This window comes from Carcharhinus amblyrhynchos, chromosome 35, assembly GCF_965287045.1.
Source record: "Carcharhinus amblyrhynchos chromosome 35, sCarAmb.v2.hapA, whole genome shotgun sequence".
NCBI classification, from domain to species: domain Eukaryota; kingdom Metazoa; phylum Chordata; class Chondrichthyes; order Carcharhiniformes; family Carcharhinidae; genus Carcharhinus; species Carcharhinus amblyrhynchos.
In genome coordinates, this window is record NC_137358.1 from 12,516,138 (window position 1) to 12,534,975 (window position 18,838).

The 18,838-nt window shown below is 45.9% G+C and overlaps 1 protein-coding gene across 1 annotated transcript; it reads left to right on the forward strand.

The window, feature by feature from the left end:
- The first annotated feature begins 507 nt into the window (after positions 1 to 507).
- Positions 508 to 18,169, forward strand: ankrd54 (ankyrin repeat domain 54). The gene is made up of 8 exons (XM_080217615.1): positions 508 to 966; positions 3,110 to 3,157; positions 6,173 to 6,271; positions 7,133 to 7,204; positions 8,928 to 8,975; positions 10,171 to 10,295; positions 15,082 to 15,189; positions 17,083 to 18,169. Exons 1-8 carry the CDS (start codon positions 624 to 626, stop codon positions 17,155 to 17,157), a joined length of 918 nt encoding a protein of 305 aa, XP_080073741.1. The 5' UTR covers positions 508 to 623; the 3' UTR covers positions 17,158 to 18,169.
- Positions 18,170 to 18,838: the final 669 nt, after the last annotated feature.

Genomic DNA, 18,838 nt, shown 5'->3' on the forward strand with positions numbered 1-18,838 from the left:
ATTGCCTAGAAGTGTGGTGGAGACAGTTTCTATCGCTGCATTTAAGAGGGCATTGATGATTATTTGAATAGAAACAATTTGCAAGGGGGTAAAAAGGCGGGGGGGTGGCACTAAGTGGTGATGCTTATTTGGAGAGCTGGCACAGACACGATGGGCTGAACAGCCTCCTTCTGCACCGTAACAATTCTGTGAAATGCCCTGATTCCCCCCTCCCCCTCCAAGGGTTGCATGCAGTGGTGGCCTGGGACAATGTGAGCTTCAATTCCTGGAGACTCCAGGCCAATTCTTGGACAGTTGGCAACCCCCAGCCACATGCCCACCTGGCAGTGGAGGGAGGGGGAGCAGCCATCAGGCAATCAGCCTGGCCGCCTACAAGAGGAGGGAGGACCCCACCCAGGTCCCGCCCACCAGGCGCCAGCGCGCATTCCGATTGGATAAGGATGACACCATCCTGCTCTGCACCGGTTCTGATTGGCGGGACGTCCGGTCAATCACCCAGGCTCCAGCCCCGTATTTGTTTTGAAGGGAAAAGGCCGAGGGAGAGGAAAATGGCGGCCGGGATGAGGAGGGGGCAAATAATTTAAAGATTAATAACAATGCGAGGGTAGAGGCCTGACGGCTCCATGGCCGCCGCCTCGGACGACGACACCGTGTCGGAGCGCTCCAGCTCGGAGGGCGAGTACCCGGTGTCGGAGCGCGGGGCCGCGGCCTTCCGCCTGGCCGCCTTCAGCCCGGACTGCCCCCGCCTGGGAGCCGGGGAGCGGCCCGACAGCCTGGGCTACCTGCACTTCATGTGGCAGCAGCAGCAGCTGCGGGAGGGCGAGGCGGGAGCCGGCTTCGGCCTGGGGCTGGGCATCGGCGCCAGCGGCCGCCAGCAGGAGCTGACCGGCAAAATGGGCGTCAACCGGCTGAAGCGGCAGGTCAAAGTTCACCGCAAGATTTGCCCCCTGGGCAAGGAGGTCCATGGTCAGTGTGGCCGTGGGAAGGGGTTACAGAATGGATAGCATGGGTTTGGGGGGGGGGGGGGGGAATGATGAGAGTGGGCTGCATAATTAGATTGCATTGGGTGACTGTGTTGGGTGGCGGGGGGGTGGTCGCCTCGGGTGGTGTTGGGGGGCGGGGGGGTGGTCGCCTCGGGTGGTGTTGGGGGGCGGGGGGGTGGTCGCCTCGGGTGGCGGGGGGGTGGTCGCCTCGGGTGGCGTTGGGTGGCGGGGGGGTGGTCGCCTCGGGTGGCGTTGGGTGGCGGGGGGGTGGTCGCCTCGGGTGGCGTTGGGTGGCGGGGGGATGGTCGCCTTGGGTGGCGGGGGGGTGGTCGCCTCGGGTGGCGGGGGGGTGGTTGCCTCGGGTGGCGGGGGGGTGGTCGCCTCGGGTGGCGGGGGGGTGGTCGCCTCGGGTGGTGTTGGGTGGCGGGGGGGTGGTCGCCTCGGGTGGCGTTGGGTGGCGGGGGGGTGGTCGCCTCGGGTGGCGTTGGGTGGCGGGGGGGTGGTCGCCTCGGGTGGCGTTGGGTGGGGGGTGGTCGTCTCGGGTGGCGTTGGGTGGGGGGTGGTCGCCTCGGGTGGTGTTGGGTGGGGGGTGGTCGCTTTGGGTGGGGGGGTGATGGCCTCGGGTTGGGTGTATGCGTTGGGTGATCAATTGTATGGGATTGGATTGAGTCCTGTCAGGTGAGTATAATTGGTTTGGGTGGATTGGGTTAATCTGGATGTTTGCTTTGCGCAGTGTTTCTCATATTGCCTACTGCTTCTCTTGAAAATGAAGCTTTGCTTGGTGGATTATACTTTCACTCCTGAGTCAGGAGGTTTTGATTTGAGCCCGTTCCAGAGACTTGACCACATAATCAAGGTTGCCTTTGAGTGTAGCACTGACGGAATGTCACATTGCCAGAGATCCTATCTAGAGAATCAGATATTAAACCCAGTCCAACTGTATTGGATGTGTGTAGAAGATCCAGTGGTAGTATTTTGAAGAGGAGGAAATCTTCATGAAGTGCCTTGGGATTTTTTTTGGTCCATTCTAGAGTGTGGATGGGACTTTGATTTAACATCTGAATATAGCTCCTGGGAGCAGGTGACTCCCTGTTGTTGATAGTTGATAGTGGCTGGTGGTGTGGAAGGAAATTTCTTTGCATTTAAATAATCATTTTCATGACTTTGGGATATGTGAAAACACCTCACAACTAATGAATTGTTTTTTAAAGCAGAGTAGTGCCAGGGATCCAGGTTCAATTCCGGCCTTGGGTATCATGATGTGAAGTTGCCAGTGTTGGACTGGGGTAGGCACAGTAAGTAGTCTCACAACACCAGATTAAAGTCCGGCAGGTTTATTCACTATCATGAGCTTTCGGAGCGTTGCCCCTCACACGATGAAGGGGTAAAGCTCTGAAAGCTCGTGCTACCAAATAAACTTTAACCTAGTGTTGTGAGACTACTTACTGAGCCTTGTGCAACTGTGTGGAGTTAGCACATTCTCCCTGTGTCTGCGTGGGTTTTCTTTGGGTACTCTGATTTCTTCCCACAGTCCAAAGATGTGCAGGTCAGTTTGATTGGCCACGCTAAATTGCTCCTTCATGTCAGGGGTAAAAATGTGAGGTTCTCAGTTGGGGCCTGTGATGCGATTGTTGTCAGCGCAGGATCGATGGGCTGAAATGGCCTCCTGCTGCAGTGTAGGGATTCTACGATTCTAAAACAATCCAATTCTCTGCAAAAGATAGAGAAATGGCACTTAGTTGGATATGCAGTTAAACAACGCATACCACTTTAAGAAGAAATGCTTTTCCTACAGAGAACAGTAAGTGATGAAAATGTTGGGCATTGCAGGTTTACCCAGAAAGTGAAAGCCACCTTGTTTACATATGTCTCTGTCAGTAACCTCTACAACATGAAAGCAACAGATTTTGGATTACCAGGAATTTGGTGGGGTGTGGGGGAGTGGGGGTGGAGACAGTTGCATTTTGGAACCCTCACTGGTTACTAAGTAAACTGACCAGGAACAGTGTGCGTCAATCCAAGTATGGAGAAATAAATAGCTATGTTCATGTACTGTTTCCGATTAGGTGAGCTGTTCCTGTTCATCCTTAGTTTATGTTTTACAAATAGTTCTGTTTACTTTGCAGCTCAGAAGCGTTTACGAGAAGCTGCAAATGCAAATGAGGTTGAGATTGGTAAGTTTGGCCTTCTGTCTTCACTTTTTTTTGCCTCTTGTATTTTGATGTCCTGTTGTGCCTGACTGAAAAGATTTGATTTGATTTATAATTGTCACATAGAACCATAGAATCACTGCAGTGCAGAAGAAGGCCATTCGGCTCATCAAGTCTACACCGACCACAATCCCACTCAGGCCCCATTCCTGTAAACTCACATATTTACCCTGCTAATCCCCTGATGCTGGGGTCAATTTAGCAATGGCCCATCAACCTAACATGCACATCTTTGGAGTGTGGGAGGAAACTGGAACACCTGGAGAAAACCCATGCAGATATGGGGAGAGTGTGCAAACCCCACACAGACAGTGACCCAAGCTGGGAATCGAGTCCAGGTCCCTGGCACTGTGTGCCACCACATATTGGGATACAGCATAAAGTATTGTTTCGTGAGCGCTATGCAGACAAAACATACCGATCATAGAGTACATGGGGAGAAGGGTGCAGAGCTAGGGTATTGAGAAAGATCAGAGGAATTTTAAAGGAGGTGAGAACATAGAATTTAACCTGGTGTTGTGAGACTACTTACTGAACCTTGGGTAACTGTGTGGAGTTTGCACATTCTCCCCGTGTCTGCCTGGGTTTCCTCCGGGTGCGCCGGTTTCCTCCCACAGTCCAGAGATGTGCAGGTCAGTTTGATTGGCCACGCTAAATTTCCCCTTAGTGTCAGGGGTAAAAATGTGAGATTTTGAGCTGGGGCCTGTGGTGGGATTGTTGTCAGTGCAGCCTTGATGGACTGGATGGCCTCCTGCTGCACCGTAGGGACTTTACGATTCTAAAGGAAAACAAGCAGCCCGTTTCGATACAAAAGATACAGAAATGGCACAAATTTAGAATTAGAGAGTATGCTGGAGACAGCTGGCAAGAAGCCTTGCTCCAGCGCCATCTTTTTTGTGCGATGAGATTGCAATTCCCCATTGAGTATACTTCCAATCTCTTTATCACTAATTTAAGAACAAATGATGGGAACTTTGTTGATTTCAGTTATTCATTTTCCATATGTCGATTTATTTTCCAGCGTAAATACTGGCCAGCCTCCTATCCTTTACCGCAGTGATCAAAACATCAGCTGCTTGTAGCATGTCTGCTTGGTTGCTATCTTGTTCCCCAGTTAAATGAGCTTAACATCTCACCTTAATTTTGGTACTAAACTTCCGTAGCCTTCTCTCCATTCTCTGCAACCTCCAACTCCAGCCTTCTATTCAACTTGCCATCCCTTTAATTTGAAAATGCATTCCATTGAAAAATGAGAAACTCAGCAAGAGAGAGATGGCTTACTAATGACAGTGTTAAATTAGAAGAGGAGGCTTAGAAGGTTGCAATATTGGAACTGTTTTGGAAGCCAGCAAAGTTAATTAAAAAGGGGAAAAAAAATAGACTGAGCAAACTAGTCAGGAATATCAAAAGAAATTGTAAGAGCTTGTCAAGTAGTTGAAGTAAATATTGATCCTTTAGAAGCCATGACAGGTGAAATTATTCTGAGGATTGAGGAAGCAGCAGAGACATTGAACAAATCTTTTGTGTCTGCCTTCACGGTATAAGACACAAGTTACACACCAAAAATAGAGACCAATCTATTGGCAAGTAAGAGTGAGGAAATTAATATCAGCAGAGAAAAGTACCAGAACAACTTTTTATTTTGAAGACATGACTAGGAGAAGTGGCACACTTGGTTATCCAAAAGGCATTCAGTATGGTGCAACACAAGGTCATAGGTAAGAGCTGAGCTCATGCAGTTTGGGGTTAATATATTAGCACGGATAGAGGATTAAATAATGCAGGGGAAGTAAGAGTGGGCACAAGTGGGGCATTTCGCATTGGCAGGCTGGGGCTAGTGGATTTTGCTGAGTGCTCAGTTATTTACATGAGTTAGACATGCATGAAATGTAGCAGAGGCTTCGCCAATCAGTTGTAACGGGCAAGGAAATGATACGTATCCAGAGACAATGGAGCAGATGATCTGCGGATTGGACCTTGAAATGAAAGATGTGCTGGTTATCCAAAAGGCATTCAATATGGTGCTACACAAGGTCATAGGCAAGAGATGAGCTCATGCAGTTTGAGGATAATATATTAGCATTGGTTAGAGGATTAAATAATGCATGGGAAGTAAGAGAGGGCATAAGTGGGGCATTTTGCATTGGCCGTGCTAAATTCTCTCTGTGTACTTGAACAGGTGCTGGAGAATGGCAACTAGGGGATTTTCACAACAACTTCATTGAGGTATTAATGTAAGTCTATTTGTGACTAATAAGGAAACTTTAGACTTGATAGTGACCTGCAGGCAACCTGGAATAAAGACTAAGATGTTCCTCATTTTCTACTCATTTGTAACAAATTTGAGGCCGCCTCCACCTTCAGTCACATGCTTTCCCTCATGGTGAAAGACCATCCTAAAGGTTAAAATTTAATAGGCTATGAAAGGAAAAGAACAGAAGTGAACCCTTGGGAGCAAAGAATCGCTTTGAACTAGTTCTGGGACAATTGTACAGGAGAAATTTCAGTTCTGTGGTTTAAAATAAAAGTTGCCTATTGTGGTTAGTTAAGTGTTTTTAGACTTCAGTTACAGTAAAGTCTTAACATGATGAATCCTGGTATCCTTTCAGCTATTAACTCAGTTCAAATTAAGTTATTGGTCTGTATGGGGAATCATAACGTGCTGCAGCGATGCCCATATCCCACAAGTGAATAAAAAAAACTTTGCCAATATTTCTCCATGGGGGCAGACTCGGGAGTCTAAACCAAACGAGCTTAAATGTGAGAGCCAAGGCTTCTGGGTGGCCGAGTATTTGCACTTTTATTCACTAATGGACATTTTTCTCCACATGCAACTTCGAGCTAATGGAGCTTTTGAGTTCTTGTCGACTGACTGTAATCTTAAATGACTGGGATGGGACTACAGGAGTTTGGAGCTCTTGGCAGCGATTTCACTGAGCTAGATTTTAGTAACAAGTGACTTTTCATTGTTTTATTTAGTGAGCCAGCTACTTGAATGTGGTGCGGAACCATGTGTAGCAGATGACAAAGGCCGGACTGCCCTTCACTTTGCCTCCTGTAATGGAAACAGTTCAATTGGTGAGTGGGGTGCAAAAGCCTTTTCGTAGTCGAAGTATGTATTGTCCCCATTCACTCTTCACTCTGATATATGATTGCCTCATCCTTTCTGCTTTCACATTGTCCATCATTAGAAGAAAGTTTGAGCTCAGTTTGCACACACAGTTATCATTAAAGCTGTTTTGTGATGCACTCACGGATGCACACTTTTTTTGTAAAATAACACTGAGTTTCTTGGTAATTATTTCTTGGTGACAATAATGCAAAACTCCAGCTCTGATCATAGAATCCCTGTAGTGCAGGGGGAGGCTATTCGGCCTATCGAGTGCACTGACCACAATCCCACCCACGCCCTATTCCCATAGCCTCTCATATTTACCACGTTAATCCTCCTGACAGTAGGGTTAATTTAGCACGGCCAATCAACCTAACCTGCAAATCTTTGGACTGTGGGAGGAAACCGGAGCACCCGGAAGAAACAGGCAGACATGGAGAGAACGGGCGAATTCCACACAGACAGTGACCCGAGGCCGGAATTGAACCCAAGTCCCTGGCGCTGTGAGGCAGCAGTGCTAACCACTGTGCCACCCAAAAAATGGTGCCCTCTCTGAAGAATTACTGCCAGCAGTTAACCAGGGTCGTGGCTGGGGATGTTACGAAGGTAAAAATAATTGTTTGCTTTGAGTTTGAACTCTGGGTGCAATTTTACCATCCCGCCCACCATGGGAATCGTAACGCGTGGAACACAGACCATGCAAAGATTTGTTGATTTTGGGTGGGATTTTCCAGCATTGGACAAACATGGCTGTAAAAACTTGCCCTCTGCCTTTGTTTTAAACTGGCAGTGAAAACTAACCAGGCCATTTTCTCCTCTTGCTATAGTACAGTTGTTGTTGGATCATGGAGCAGATCCTAACCAGAGGGATGGACTGGGAAATACACCATTGCACTTGGGTAAGAGAAATGAGTCCTTAATATTTGTGAAACTGGTAATCAGCTGATGTTCTGAGTGGTCAGGGAACCCACGCTGTAAAGTAACATTGCTGAGGACCTGCAGATTTTCTATTTCTAGATTTTTAAGATGTTTTGATGCTTTTAAAAAAAAGTTTTTTTGTTGAAAATTGGGATTTTAAATATACTTTGAAGTGTCGAGTCTCACAAATAGGCGTACTTCCAGGTTTATGGAGCTTTGAGTCTTGAACGATGGTACCCACTGCAATGCTACCTCGCTGTATCCGTACCGGAGGTTTAATTGCATATTTTACAGCCTGACTGACAATTATTAACACCTAAATATTATTCCCACTTGCCAAATTGATCATTATGAGATGATCAAGTGACTGGGCGAGTAACCCAGAGGATACGAGTTCAGATCGCTCCATAATAATTTGAGAGTATGATTTTGGTTGTAAATGCTGCTGTCAGTAGCTCTGGATTACTAATCTAGTTGCTTGATCCCAACACTATTGTACTGTCAAAGGGCAGGGGTGGGCTGGAGATTGGGGTGCTCCAGGAGTCGGGGGGGGGGGGGGGGGGATGTAGGGCAGGTCAGGAAGGATTGTGGGGGCCACGATTGGTCAGTGGGGGGGGAGAGATGGAGGGACAGCACTTTGGGGGTCCTAGGCTGGCCAGCAAACGGAATCTGACAGATTGGAGCCACTGTGCATGCGCAGAGTTCCAGAACTGTTAAACTCCGCATGATGACCCCTCCCCAGAGTTTAATGATATTCACGATTGTGCAATGCAGAGGTTGCAGTGTGGGAGATTCGAGTCTAAACTCCTACGGGAAAAACAATCGTGATTTACACCAGTTTTCCTGCCAGTTGAGCACTTAGAATTACTTTGGGAGAATCGCCCCCCGGCTTCAAATCCCATCGTGATAGAATTTTAAAAACTCAATAAAATATCTGGAATTAAAAAGTCTGACGATGATCATGAAACTATAGTCAGCTGTCACAAAACCCCTTTTCTGGTTCATTGAACAGTGCACGAGGGCATGTCAGGAATATGCAGGCATATCTAAAAACAAGCCTGGTGAAGATGGCCCAACCATCTTCAGCTGCTTCATTGACCTTCCTTCCATCATAAGGTCAGAAGTAGGGATGTTCACTGATGAATGTTCAGTATCATTCATGATTCCTGAAGTAGTTTATGTCTAAATATAGTAAGACCTGGAAAAGTGGCCAGTAACATTCGTGCCACACCTGTGCCAGGCAATGACTATCTCCAACAAAAGAGAATCTAACTGCTGCCCAAAGCTGCCATCCGAATCATCTAAAAGAACCACCATTGTTTATGGGAACCACCTCCGATTCATGCACCATCCTGACTTGAACATACATTGACATTCCTTCACTATCACTAGATGGAAATCCTGGAACTTTGTATCAAAGAGCATTCTCACTACATAAACTGCAGTAGCTCAAGAATAGAGCTACCATCTACAGTCAATGCTGGCTTTGACGGCATCACCTACATCCCAAAAATTGAGTATGATATTGAGCCAAGACATTGTCAGTCAATTCCATTCATAATCTGTGCTGAGACTGTGAAATTGGGAGTTTGGCTAGTGGTTTGATTGTCAGCAGCATTTGTTCATTAGGGAGTTCCTGGTTCTTTGGTTCTCTGTTGTAAGCATTCATGTTATCAGGCACCTGATTCTGTTTCTTATTTACAGCTGCCTGTACAAACCATGTACCTGTAATCACTACACTCTTAAGAGGAGGTGAGTATATAGTTTAACCTTGTTAGTGTCTGCTTGTGATGAGTTTACTGCACACACGGCGTTATAAATTTTCATTTCAGGGAAGTCTACTTGTAAGTAGTCCTACTTGTAAGTCTGTCTTCCTGTATTATATTATTGTTGGCTAATTAGAGAAGCAGGCGACTGAATTGCAATCTGAGACCAGTACCGCACTATACCTGGCATGTTGGGCTGAATGGCGTCCTTCTGTGCTCTGACTCCATTAAGCAACCTGTGCCTGCTATTAGCTTGGAGCAGTGTGGGGAGGGTGATTCTCTTTGAACTGATAACTTGAGTCTATAGACTGGGCGGGGGCAGTATACAAATTCATTAACTTCAACAGCCAACACATCCAGTGGACATTCTGAGGGTCACAAAATAAAGATATCCAGGATCAGAAACCTGATTGGGCGGTTTGAATGTGGAGTTGTTGAAGATGTCTGGTGATGAACTTGGACCAAAGGTTTTAGACTCCATGCCTCTGTCTTGAAGATCCAAATGCTTTCTCCACATTGGATCCAGTTTTATTTAGTTTGCAATTAAGACCTCACCTGTAAATTCCTTCCCCCTCCTCTCTCATTCTTAATCAGCAGAATGAAATATTTATCTATCATCTGTGCCACTCACTGATTAGGTAAAAGGATTTTTTTCTGGTTGTGGATGGTGCAAGCTCTCATTTCGTTTTAGAAATGCTGGAGTTAGTGAAGAATGCAACGTGAGCGGGCACGGTGGTTTGCACTGCTGCCTCACTGCCAGGGACCCGGGTTCAATTTCTGGCTTGGGTCCCTGTCTGTGTGGAGTCTGCACATTCTCCCCGTGTCTGCGTGGGTTTCTTCCGGCTGTTCTAGCTTCCACAGTCCGAAAGACATGCTGGTTAGATGGCTTGATTGTGCTAAATTCTCCCTCAGTGTATCTGAACAGGTACCAGAGTGTGGCGACTGGGGGATTTTCACTGTAACTTCCTTGCAATTAATCCTACTTGTGACGCTAATAAACTGTGAAACTTTTCTTTTAGCTAAAGGGCAGTGGATCCTAAATATTTATTTTCCCCCATGTGGTGAATAGTAGTTAACCTGCTGTATTCTCTGCGGCACCAAGACTCACCTGGAAGCAGCAGGTCAGAAATTCCCCATTTGTCTGCAAGGCCAACTGGAAACTTCCTGTTTGTTCCCCTAAGGTGCTAGAGTGGATGCCCTGGACCGAGCAGGAAGGACTCCGCTCCACCTTGCCCGTTCTAAACTCAACATCCTACAAGATGGACATTCACGGAGCCTGGAGGCCCTTCGCGTAGAGGTGAAACAGGTGAGGCACAAAGTGTGAGGACAGGGTTTCTATTGCACTGCAGAGGTTTTCCAGCAACTAGCCAGTGAGTGTCTGCTCCAGGTTAAATCCTCCATTTGTATTATTGACTTCCACATAAACCTTTATGTCTTTAACTCTTTGATCTGTCCAGTGTTGCACATGAGGAATCTAACCATTGCTAACCTGGGATAGGAAGGTTCTGACGAAACTGGGTGCAATTTAGCCTCCATGCTAAAGTGTAACCCCTGCTCCTATTTCAATTACATATCGTTATGAACATGTTTCTTCTGTTATTTCTGTCTCCTGCAGCACTGTCCCAATCCAACACCTATACACTACAATCTTTGTACTCTCCCTCTTTCGCACATTCTCTTGCGTGACTGCCATTTTGGTCATTCTCTCCCAGCCCATCCATCTCTCCAACCCCTATTTTCTCTCTCACCCCAGCCTCCTTTTATCTCCACAGCTGCTATCTCAGTCCTTCTCGAAATTCCTCTCCCTCATCTGTAATCTCTCTCCTCTGCTTCCTAAACATGCATCTCTTTCTTTCATTCACTCATCTCCCATAGAATCATAGAAACCCTACATTACAGAAGGAGGCCATTCATCCTTCAAGTCTGCACCGACCACAATCCCATCCAGGCCCTATTCTTATAACCCCACATATTTACCCTGCTAATCCCCTTGACACTAGGGACACATAGCTAATCCACCTAACCCGCACATCTTTGGACTGTGGGAGGAAACTGGAGCACCCGGAGAAAACCCGCGCAGACACGGGAAGAATGCAAAGTCTGTACAGTCAGTGACCCGAGGCCAGAATTGAAGCCGGGTCCCAGGCACTGTGAGGCAACAGTGCTAACCACTGTGGAAGCATGCCACCCTCACGCTGATGTTTGAGGGTATGTATTTCTGCAAATCCCTGTTGTCTCCTGTGTCTCCATCAGCACTCATCTCTTTCTCTCTCAAATAGTGTCTCTACCACCCAATGCTTCTGCTTTTGTTCTCCAGCTCCCATACGGTTATTCCTTACCCAAGTAGGTCACTCTTACAGAGGTAACAGCATGGCAATCATCCTTTTCAACTGCACACTTACAAAGAACAAAAACAGCCCGGGAAACAGGCCCTTCGGCCCAATGAGCCCGCGCCGCCATTTTAACATTACCAGTCCTCCCTCCACCCATGACCCTTATCTATGATTATGGCATTCCACATTGAGGGAAACTAATTTAGGGACAATTTATTACCTCCAATCATATAGCACATCTTTGGGGTGTGGGAGGAAACCGGAGCACCCGGAGAAAACCCACACCAGCACGGGGAGAATGCGCAAACTCCCACAGACACTGGCCCAAATCCATGTGACTGCACAGCAAACAGTGATAGTCACTGAGCTGACGTTTGCCCAGCATCTAGTCCAGTTTAAGCGTACACTAACAACATGAAGTACTAGGCTATTCTCGAACATCCAAGAGCAGCCCTTGTACGACCCATCGCGTGTATGCCCCTTGTTGGACAACAAGGCGGACCTGTTTAAAACCTGTGAATTAAAAGAGAAAAACGTTAGTATCATTTCACATCCTCATACATTACCAGGGATGTCCCAATGCTAGTGAACGTTATTTAAAACAATCTCCTATATCCTTCCATCTCCAATCCACTCATGTGCCTGTCTAAGTAACTCTTAAACAACTCTAGCGTGCCTGCGTCCACCACCTTGCTTGGCAGAGCATTCCATACCCTCACTACCCTCTGTGTGAAAAACCTCCCTCTAATATCCGTGTTATACCTCTCCCCCCTCACCCTAAGCCCGTGGCCCCTCATACTGTGCATTTCTAACATAGGAAATAGCTTTACCACTGTTTATTTATACCCTTCATAATCTTATATACTTCTATTAGATCTCCCCTCAGTTGCCATCTTTCAAGGGAAAACAGCCCGAATTTGCTCAATCTTTCCTCATAACCCAGTCCTTCCATACCAGCCAGCATCCTGGTAAACCTCCTCTGCACCCTCTCCAGGGTCTCCACATCTTTCCGGTAGTAAGGCGACCAGAACTGGACACGGTACTCCAAATGCGGCCGAACCAACGTTCTATACAACTGCAACATTAGACTCCAGCTCTTATACTCTATACCCCTTCCTATAAAGGCTAACATACCTTAAGCTTTCTTCACAGCCTTCTCCGCTTGAACTGCCACCTTCAAAGAATTGTGCACTTGCATCCCCAGGTCCTGCTGCGTTTCTATACTGTTTATAGGTCTACCCTTTATCATATAACTCACCCCTACATTATTTCGGCCAAAATGCATCACCTCACATTTATCAGGATTAAACTCCATTTGCCATATATCTGCCCAATATTGGTATATTGGGCAGATATATGGCCTATCTATATCCCGTTGTATTGCCAGACACTGCTCCTCACAGCCCGCCAGTCCAGCCATCTTAGTGTCATCTGCAAATTTGCTGATCACACCACTTACTCCCTCTTCCAGGCCATTTATATATACTACAAAAAGAGGTCCCAGTACTGAGCCTTGCGGCACACCGCTAGTGACAGACCTCCAGCTAGAAAAGGACGCTTCTACTACTTCTCCGTCTCTTCTTACCAAGCCAGTTCTCAACCCATCTAGATACCTGGCCTTGTATTCCATGAGCCTTAATCTTTTCAACCAACCTACCATGAGGGACTTTGTCAAACGCCTTACTGAAATCCATATAGACGACATCAGTGGCTCGTCTTCAGTCAACCATTTTTGTCACCTCCTCAAAAAGTTCTACCAGATTCATAAGGCAAGACTTCCCCTTTACAAAGCTATGCTGTTTATCCCTAATCAGATCGCAACGCTCTTAAGTGCTCATACATCCTATCCCTAAGAATCCTCTCCATCAACTTGCCTACCACTGACGTCAAACTCATCGGCCTATAGTTACCCGGGTTATCCCTCCTACCCTTTTTAAACAACGGTACTACGTTCGCTATCCTCTGGGACCTCACCTGTGTCCAAAGAAGAGACAAAGATTTGTGTCAGAGGCCCAGCAATTTCATCTCTCGCCTCCCTAAGCAGCCTAGGATAAATGCCATCGGGCCCCGGAGATTTATCAGTTTTAATGCTACCTAAAAGCCCTAACACTTCTTCCCTCGTAATGGATAGTTCCTTCAATTGGTCTACCGCTCCCTCGAAGACTGTACCAGACGTCAAGTCCCTCTCCTTTGTGAATACCGACGCAAAGTATTCATCCCCCATTCCCTCGGACTAAGCACAATTCCCCTCCTCTGTCCCTGAGAGGACCGATTTTTCCTCTAGCCACCCTTTTGTTCCTGACATAGGAGTAAAATGCCTTTGGATTTTCCTTAATCTTGCCTGCCAAAGCCATTTCATGCCCCCTTTTTGCCCTCCTACCTCCCCTTTTGAGATCCCTCCTATTCTCTCTGTATTCCTCCAATGCTCTCTCCGTTCCCAGTTCCTTAGACCTAACATACGCCTCTCGTTTCTTCCTGACCAAGTCCTCAATATCTCTAGTAATCCACAACTCTCTAATCCTACCTTTCCCATCCTTCCTCTTAACCAGCACATGTCTTTCCTGCAACCATTTCAGTTTTCCCTTGAAAGACTCCCACATGCCTAATGTGGACTTGCCCTCCAACAGCCTATCCCAGTCTGTATCCCTAAGCTCCTGCCTAATCCGGCTGTATCTAGCCTTCCCCCGATTTAGCACCCTCCCCTTAGGACAGCACTCATCTTTTTCCATTAGTATCCTAAAGTAGACAGAGTTGTGGTCACTATTAGCCACATGTTCACCTACTGCAACCTCAACCACCTGACCCGGCTCATTGCCCAGAACTAAATCCAGTATCGCCCCCTCTCCAGTCAGGCTATCTACATACTGCTCCAAGGACCCTTCCAATACACATCTTACGAATTCCTCTCCATCTGAACCCCTGGCTCTAGGCACCTTCCAATCCACCCCAGGGAGATTAAAATCCCCCACTACAACAACCCTGTTCTTCCTACACTTATCCAAAATGTCTCTATATATACCCTCTTCCACTGCCCGCGGGCTGTCAGGCGGTCTGTAGTACACCCCTAGCATAGTAATTGCTCCCTTCCTATTCCTCAACTCCACCCACAATTCCTAACCCCTCTATATTATCCTCCCTCTGCACCACTGTGATGTGCTCCCTAACTAACAGCGCCACTCCCCCTCCTCTTTTCGACCCTCCTCTGTCGTGCCTAAAACACTTATACCCAGGAATATTTAGCTGCCAGTCCTGCCCTTCCTTTATCCATGCGCTTTCCAACAGGAGTCCCAGGCTAGAAATGAGTCCTGACTAATTTTACCTGGGAAAATTTCTTATCCTTTGCTCATTTACCAACCAAACTGGTTTTAACTACTGTTGGGAGTCAAAAGTTCTGTATGAATATAATGATTTAACTAGTGTTGACAATTTTATTCGCTTATGGGACATGGGCGTCACTGGCTGGCCAGCATTTGTTGCCCATCCCTAGTTGCTCAAGGGCAGTTGAGAGTCAACCACATTGCTGAGGCTCTAGAGTCAACCACATTGCTGAGGCTCTGGAGTCACATGTTGGCCAGACCAGGTAAAGACAGCAGATTTCCTTTCCTATTTGATGTACATTTTGTGCCTTGTGTCTAATGGAAGTGTTTCAAGAGTAACTGGCTGGCCACTGCTTTAATGTTATATCCTACAGAAGGCCACAAGTGCTACATTTATAATGTCAAGTCTAAGTAATTTGAACAATGCGTATTTACTTTTCAGATCATTCAGATGCTGCGTGAATACTTGGAAAGATTGGGTAACCATCAGGAGACTGAGCAGCTGGATGAGCTTTGTACAAAACTTCAGATGACTAGCACGAAAGAACAGGTAAGGCCAAGAAACAGGAAGAAAGGAATTATTTAGGAACACACTCACAAGGGCAGCCTGCCTGAAAACACACAGATTTTATTTCTTGTGGAGAAAGCATCATGTGCAGCATAGTGACAGGTTGGAAGGCCTGTATCCACCAGCTGGGACAGCAATCCAGTTATGCAGTGTGAGTGTGAGGCCCCATACCCACTTGTGCAGTATCCACTCGGTATTGAACCCTGTAACAGCATTGGACGATCTTTGAGATGATCTAAACTGTCGTGCAAAACAAAGCCATCCAAAAACCACAGGGGTAATTCTCCCAGCTGAAGTAGCGGTGAGCTAGGAAGCATCAATGGAGGTAGTTTTGTGGGCTTCCTGCTGGACATCAGTTCCAGTGCCATGAGTTCTGTGCCAAGCTGATTACCATATGGAAATCTTCATTTTCATGAGTGGGCCTGGGCCTGGGCCTGGGACTGAAGTCTCTGGGCCCAGTAGCACCTCTTTCCGCATGCCCCCAGCTAGGAGTGAGGATTCAGGATTTTTTTGGGAGAATCCCGGCCCACTTTCTTAAAACAAAACCCTATTAAGTGGTCAGAAAACTCTCGAGCTAAACAAACTTGGTCTCCTTGATAGCTGTAATCAAAAACCCCAATTGACCTGAATCCGTTTGTGGAGTTTCCCAAGCATTCATAATCAGATTTCATTTCTAACTGTGTCAACAATACTTCAACAGCTGAACATGTTAAGTCTTTTGAAGTCATTAAAAATGCTCAGCCATCTTTTCAAGCTTTGAAACAAGAAAACAGACAACTGAACTGTCATTCAATGGGACAATCGACACTGTCAAATTTTAATATCAATGTAGAAGACCACTTTATCCAGTGGATAATGTCCTCTAATATCTTTCTGCTAATTGGCTGTCATTTATATTAATAATTTGGATGAGAATATAGGGGTGTGGTTAGTAAGTTTGCAAATGACACCAAGATTGGTAGCATAGTGGACAGTGGGGAAGGTTATCTCCAGTTGCAGCGGGATCTTGATCAATTGAGCCAGTGGGCTGACGAATGGCAGATGGAGTTTAATTTAGTCAAATGCATTTTGTTAGATTGAACCAGGGCAGGACTTAGTCAGTAAATGGTAGGGTGTTGGAGAGAGTTACAGAACAGAGAGATCTAGGGGTACATGTTCATAGCTCCTTGAAAGTGGAGTCACAGGTGGACAAGTGGTGAAGAAGGCATTCGGCATTGGTCAGAATATTGAATACAGGGGTTGGGACATCTTGTTGAAGTTGTACAACTCATTGGTAAGGTCACCCTATTATAAAAAGGATATTATTAAACTAGAAAGAGTGCAGAAAAGATTTACCAGGATGCTATCAGGACTTGATGGTTTGAATTATAAGGAGAGGCAGGACAGACTGGGACTTTCTTCTTTGGAGAGTAAGAGGCTGAAGGGTGATCTTATAGCGGTCTATAAAATAATGAGGAGCACCGATCAGCTAGATAGTCAATATCTTTTCCCAAAGGTAGGGGAGTGTAACTTGAGGGCATAGGTGGGAGGGGAGAGATGCAAAAGTGTCCAGAGGGGCAATTTTTTTCACACAGAGGGTGGTGAGTATCTGGAACAAGCTGCCAGAGGTGGTAGTAGAGGTGGGTATAACTTTGTCTTTTAGAAAGCATTTAGATAGTTATATGGGTACGATGGGTATAGACAGATGTCAGCCAAATGCAGGCAATTGGGATTAGCTTGGGGGTTTCAAAAAAAGGCGACATGGACACGTCAGGCCAAAGGGCCTGTTTCCGTGCTGTAAGCCTCTATGATTCTGCACTTTGCTGATTCTATGTCTGAGAAACATTTAGTGATTAGTTTTTAATGTTTTCCTGTTTCGCCCCCCCCCCCCCCCAGGTTGATGAAGTTGCTGATCTTCTCTCGAGCTTCACTACACTCAGCCTACAAATACACAAATTAGACAATAGGTAGCTGAACAGACTCCACCTACTGCCATTGGTTCAATTCTACAGGAATTCATGTAAAAAAAAGTATGTGAAATGTAGAAATTACTGATTTTTGTAGTACTGCGTTTGTGACATTTTGTCTTCTCAACTTGCTCCTGATCTTTGTTTTGGTAACACGATCCTCATTTTTGCTATAATAAAACTGTTGATAAAATCTTTATGGAAGCAAGCTTTGAATTCAAGAACCACAAGGCAGTAAGTGTTAGCCCTGTTGGGAACTTTGTTACCTCCTGAAGTGAACTCTCTGTGAAGGTCAAGTATCTGTTATCTGAAATCCTCAGGGCCGATCAGGAATTGGGTACCACCTGTAGGATTAGACCTACTTGTAATTACAGTAGCCTAAACCGAGGCTAGCTACAGTCTAAAGTAAATCAAAGGATGCATAACTGACTAATAAGTACAGGGTACCTGTAATAAGCTCCCAATCATGGCATCATCCTTGACCCTGTTTGCAGGAGAGTGTCAATGTCCTCTGCTGGGTGGCAATCTTGAATAGTTCCTCCAGTTCTACTGGTTCACAGCATGTGCAGGTAAATGATTAGACTTTCTGAAAAGAGTGGATGTGTTCAGTGAAGTTTGTGTCAGGGCCTTCCTATGTGAAGGGTGGGTGGGGTTGGTGATTGCTTAGGTCAGGGACTCATCAGAACTAAAGGTCATTGAGATTCAAAGTGCAGTTTTTGGATGTGTTCAGTTTTTGGATTTCCAGATAAAGGATACTCGATTTGCTGCCCAATCTACAAGCATGACATCTTCAACACAATGAAGACATTTACGATGACTATTAAGGCAGAAATTGATTGTTTTTAAGTATTGATTTTATTACAGGTGGCAGTGGTTTAATATAGCAAACTGCAATTTCAGAATCACTGCCATTCATGTTTAAAATTTGCAAATATTGATCTCAAATGTTCAACATTGTAACTGTATCTAGGTTTTAATGTGAAATCTAAGTATGAAATAAAGTGTTAAGAAACTGAGTTAAGTGAGTGTTTTGGTGAAATTGGTTGTATCAGACCATTTGATTGCTTGGATTTATTTTTAAGGAACAGTCACAAACCTGAACAGCATGAGTTAAGTCAACTAATTGAGTATTGACAGCCAATTAATTGGAAGCAGGAGCCCTTAGGGTACAATTTATGACAAACACCATTGACATCAAGCAAAGTCTTATTTAGTAAATGTGCAAAAGTCAACACATGGCAATGAACTACAACAAACAGAACTCCTGACTCCCATTTAAAGCAGTGTTATTTCTCCAGCACAATGCAGTAAGTGGAGGATAATTCCTCCTTTGGGTATTGTGCCCCAGGTGCCATTGGTGACCATGGCTCTCAATTGGATTGATCCATGATTACCCATGGCCAAGCACTACAGTGGTTTGTAGGGTATGGCTGACCAGCAAATAGTCTTGCTTTTTCCACCCTACATCAGGAGTATTGGGAGGATTCATCAGTTGATAATCAACCTGTTTGGCCAAGCTACAAATGCAGCTCCCATGGCCCTCATGTTCTGGGATGGCGACATTAGTGTGGAGCGTCCAGCCCAGAGGTAGAGATGCTATTTACTGTGGCGTAAGACCTGGAGGTTAGTTTCAAAATACTGATTATATAATGAGATCTCCAGGTGTGAATAATGGAAAATTCCTG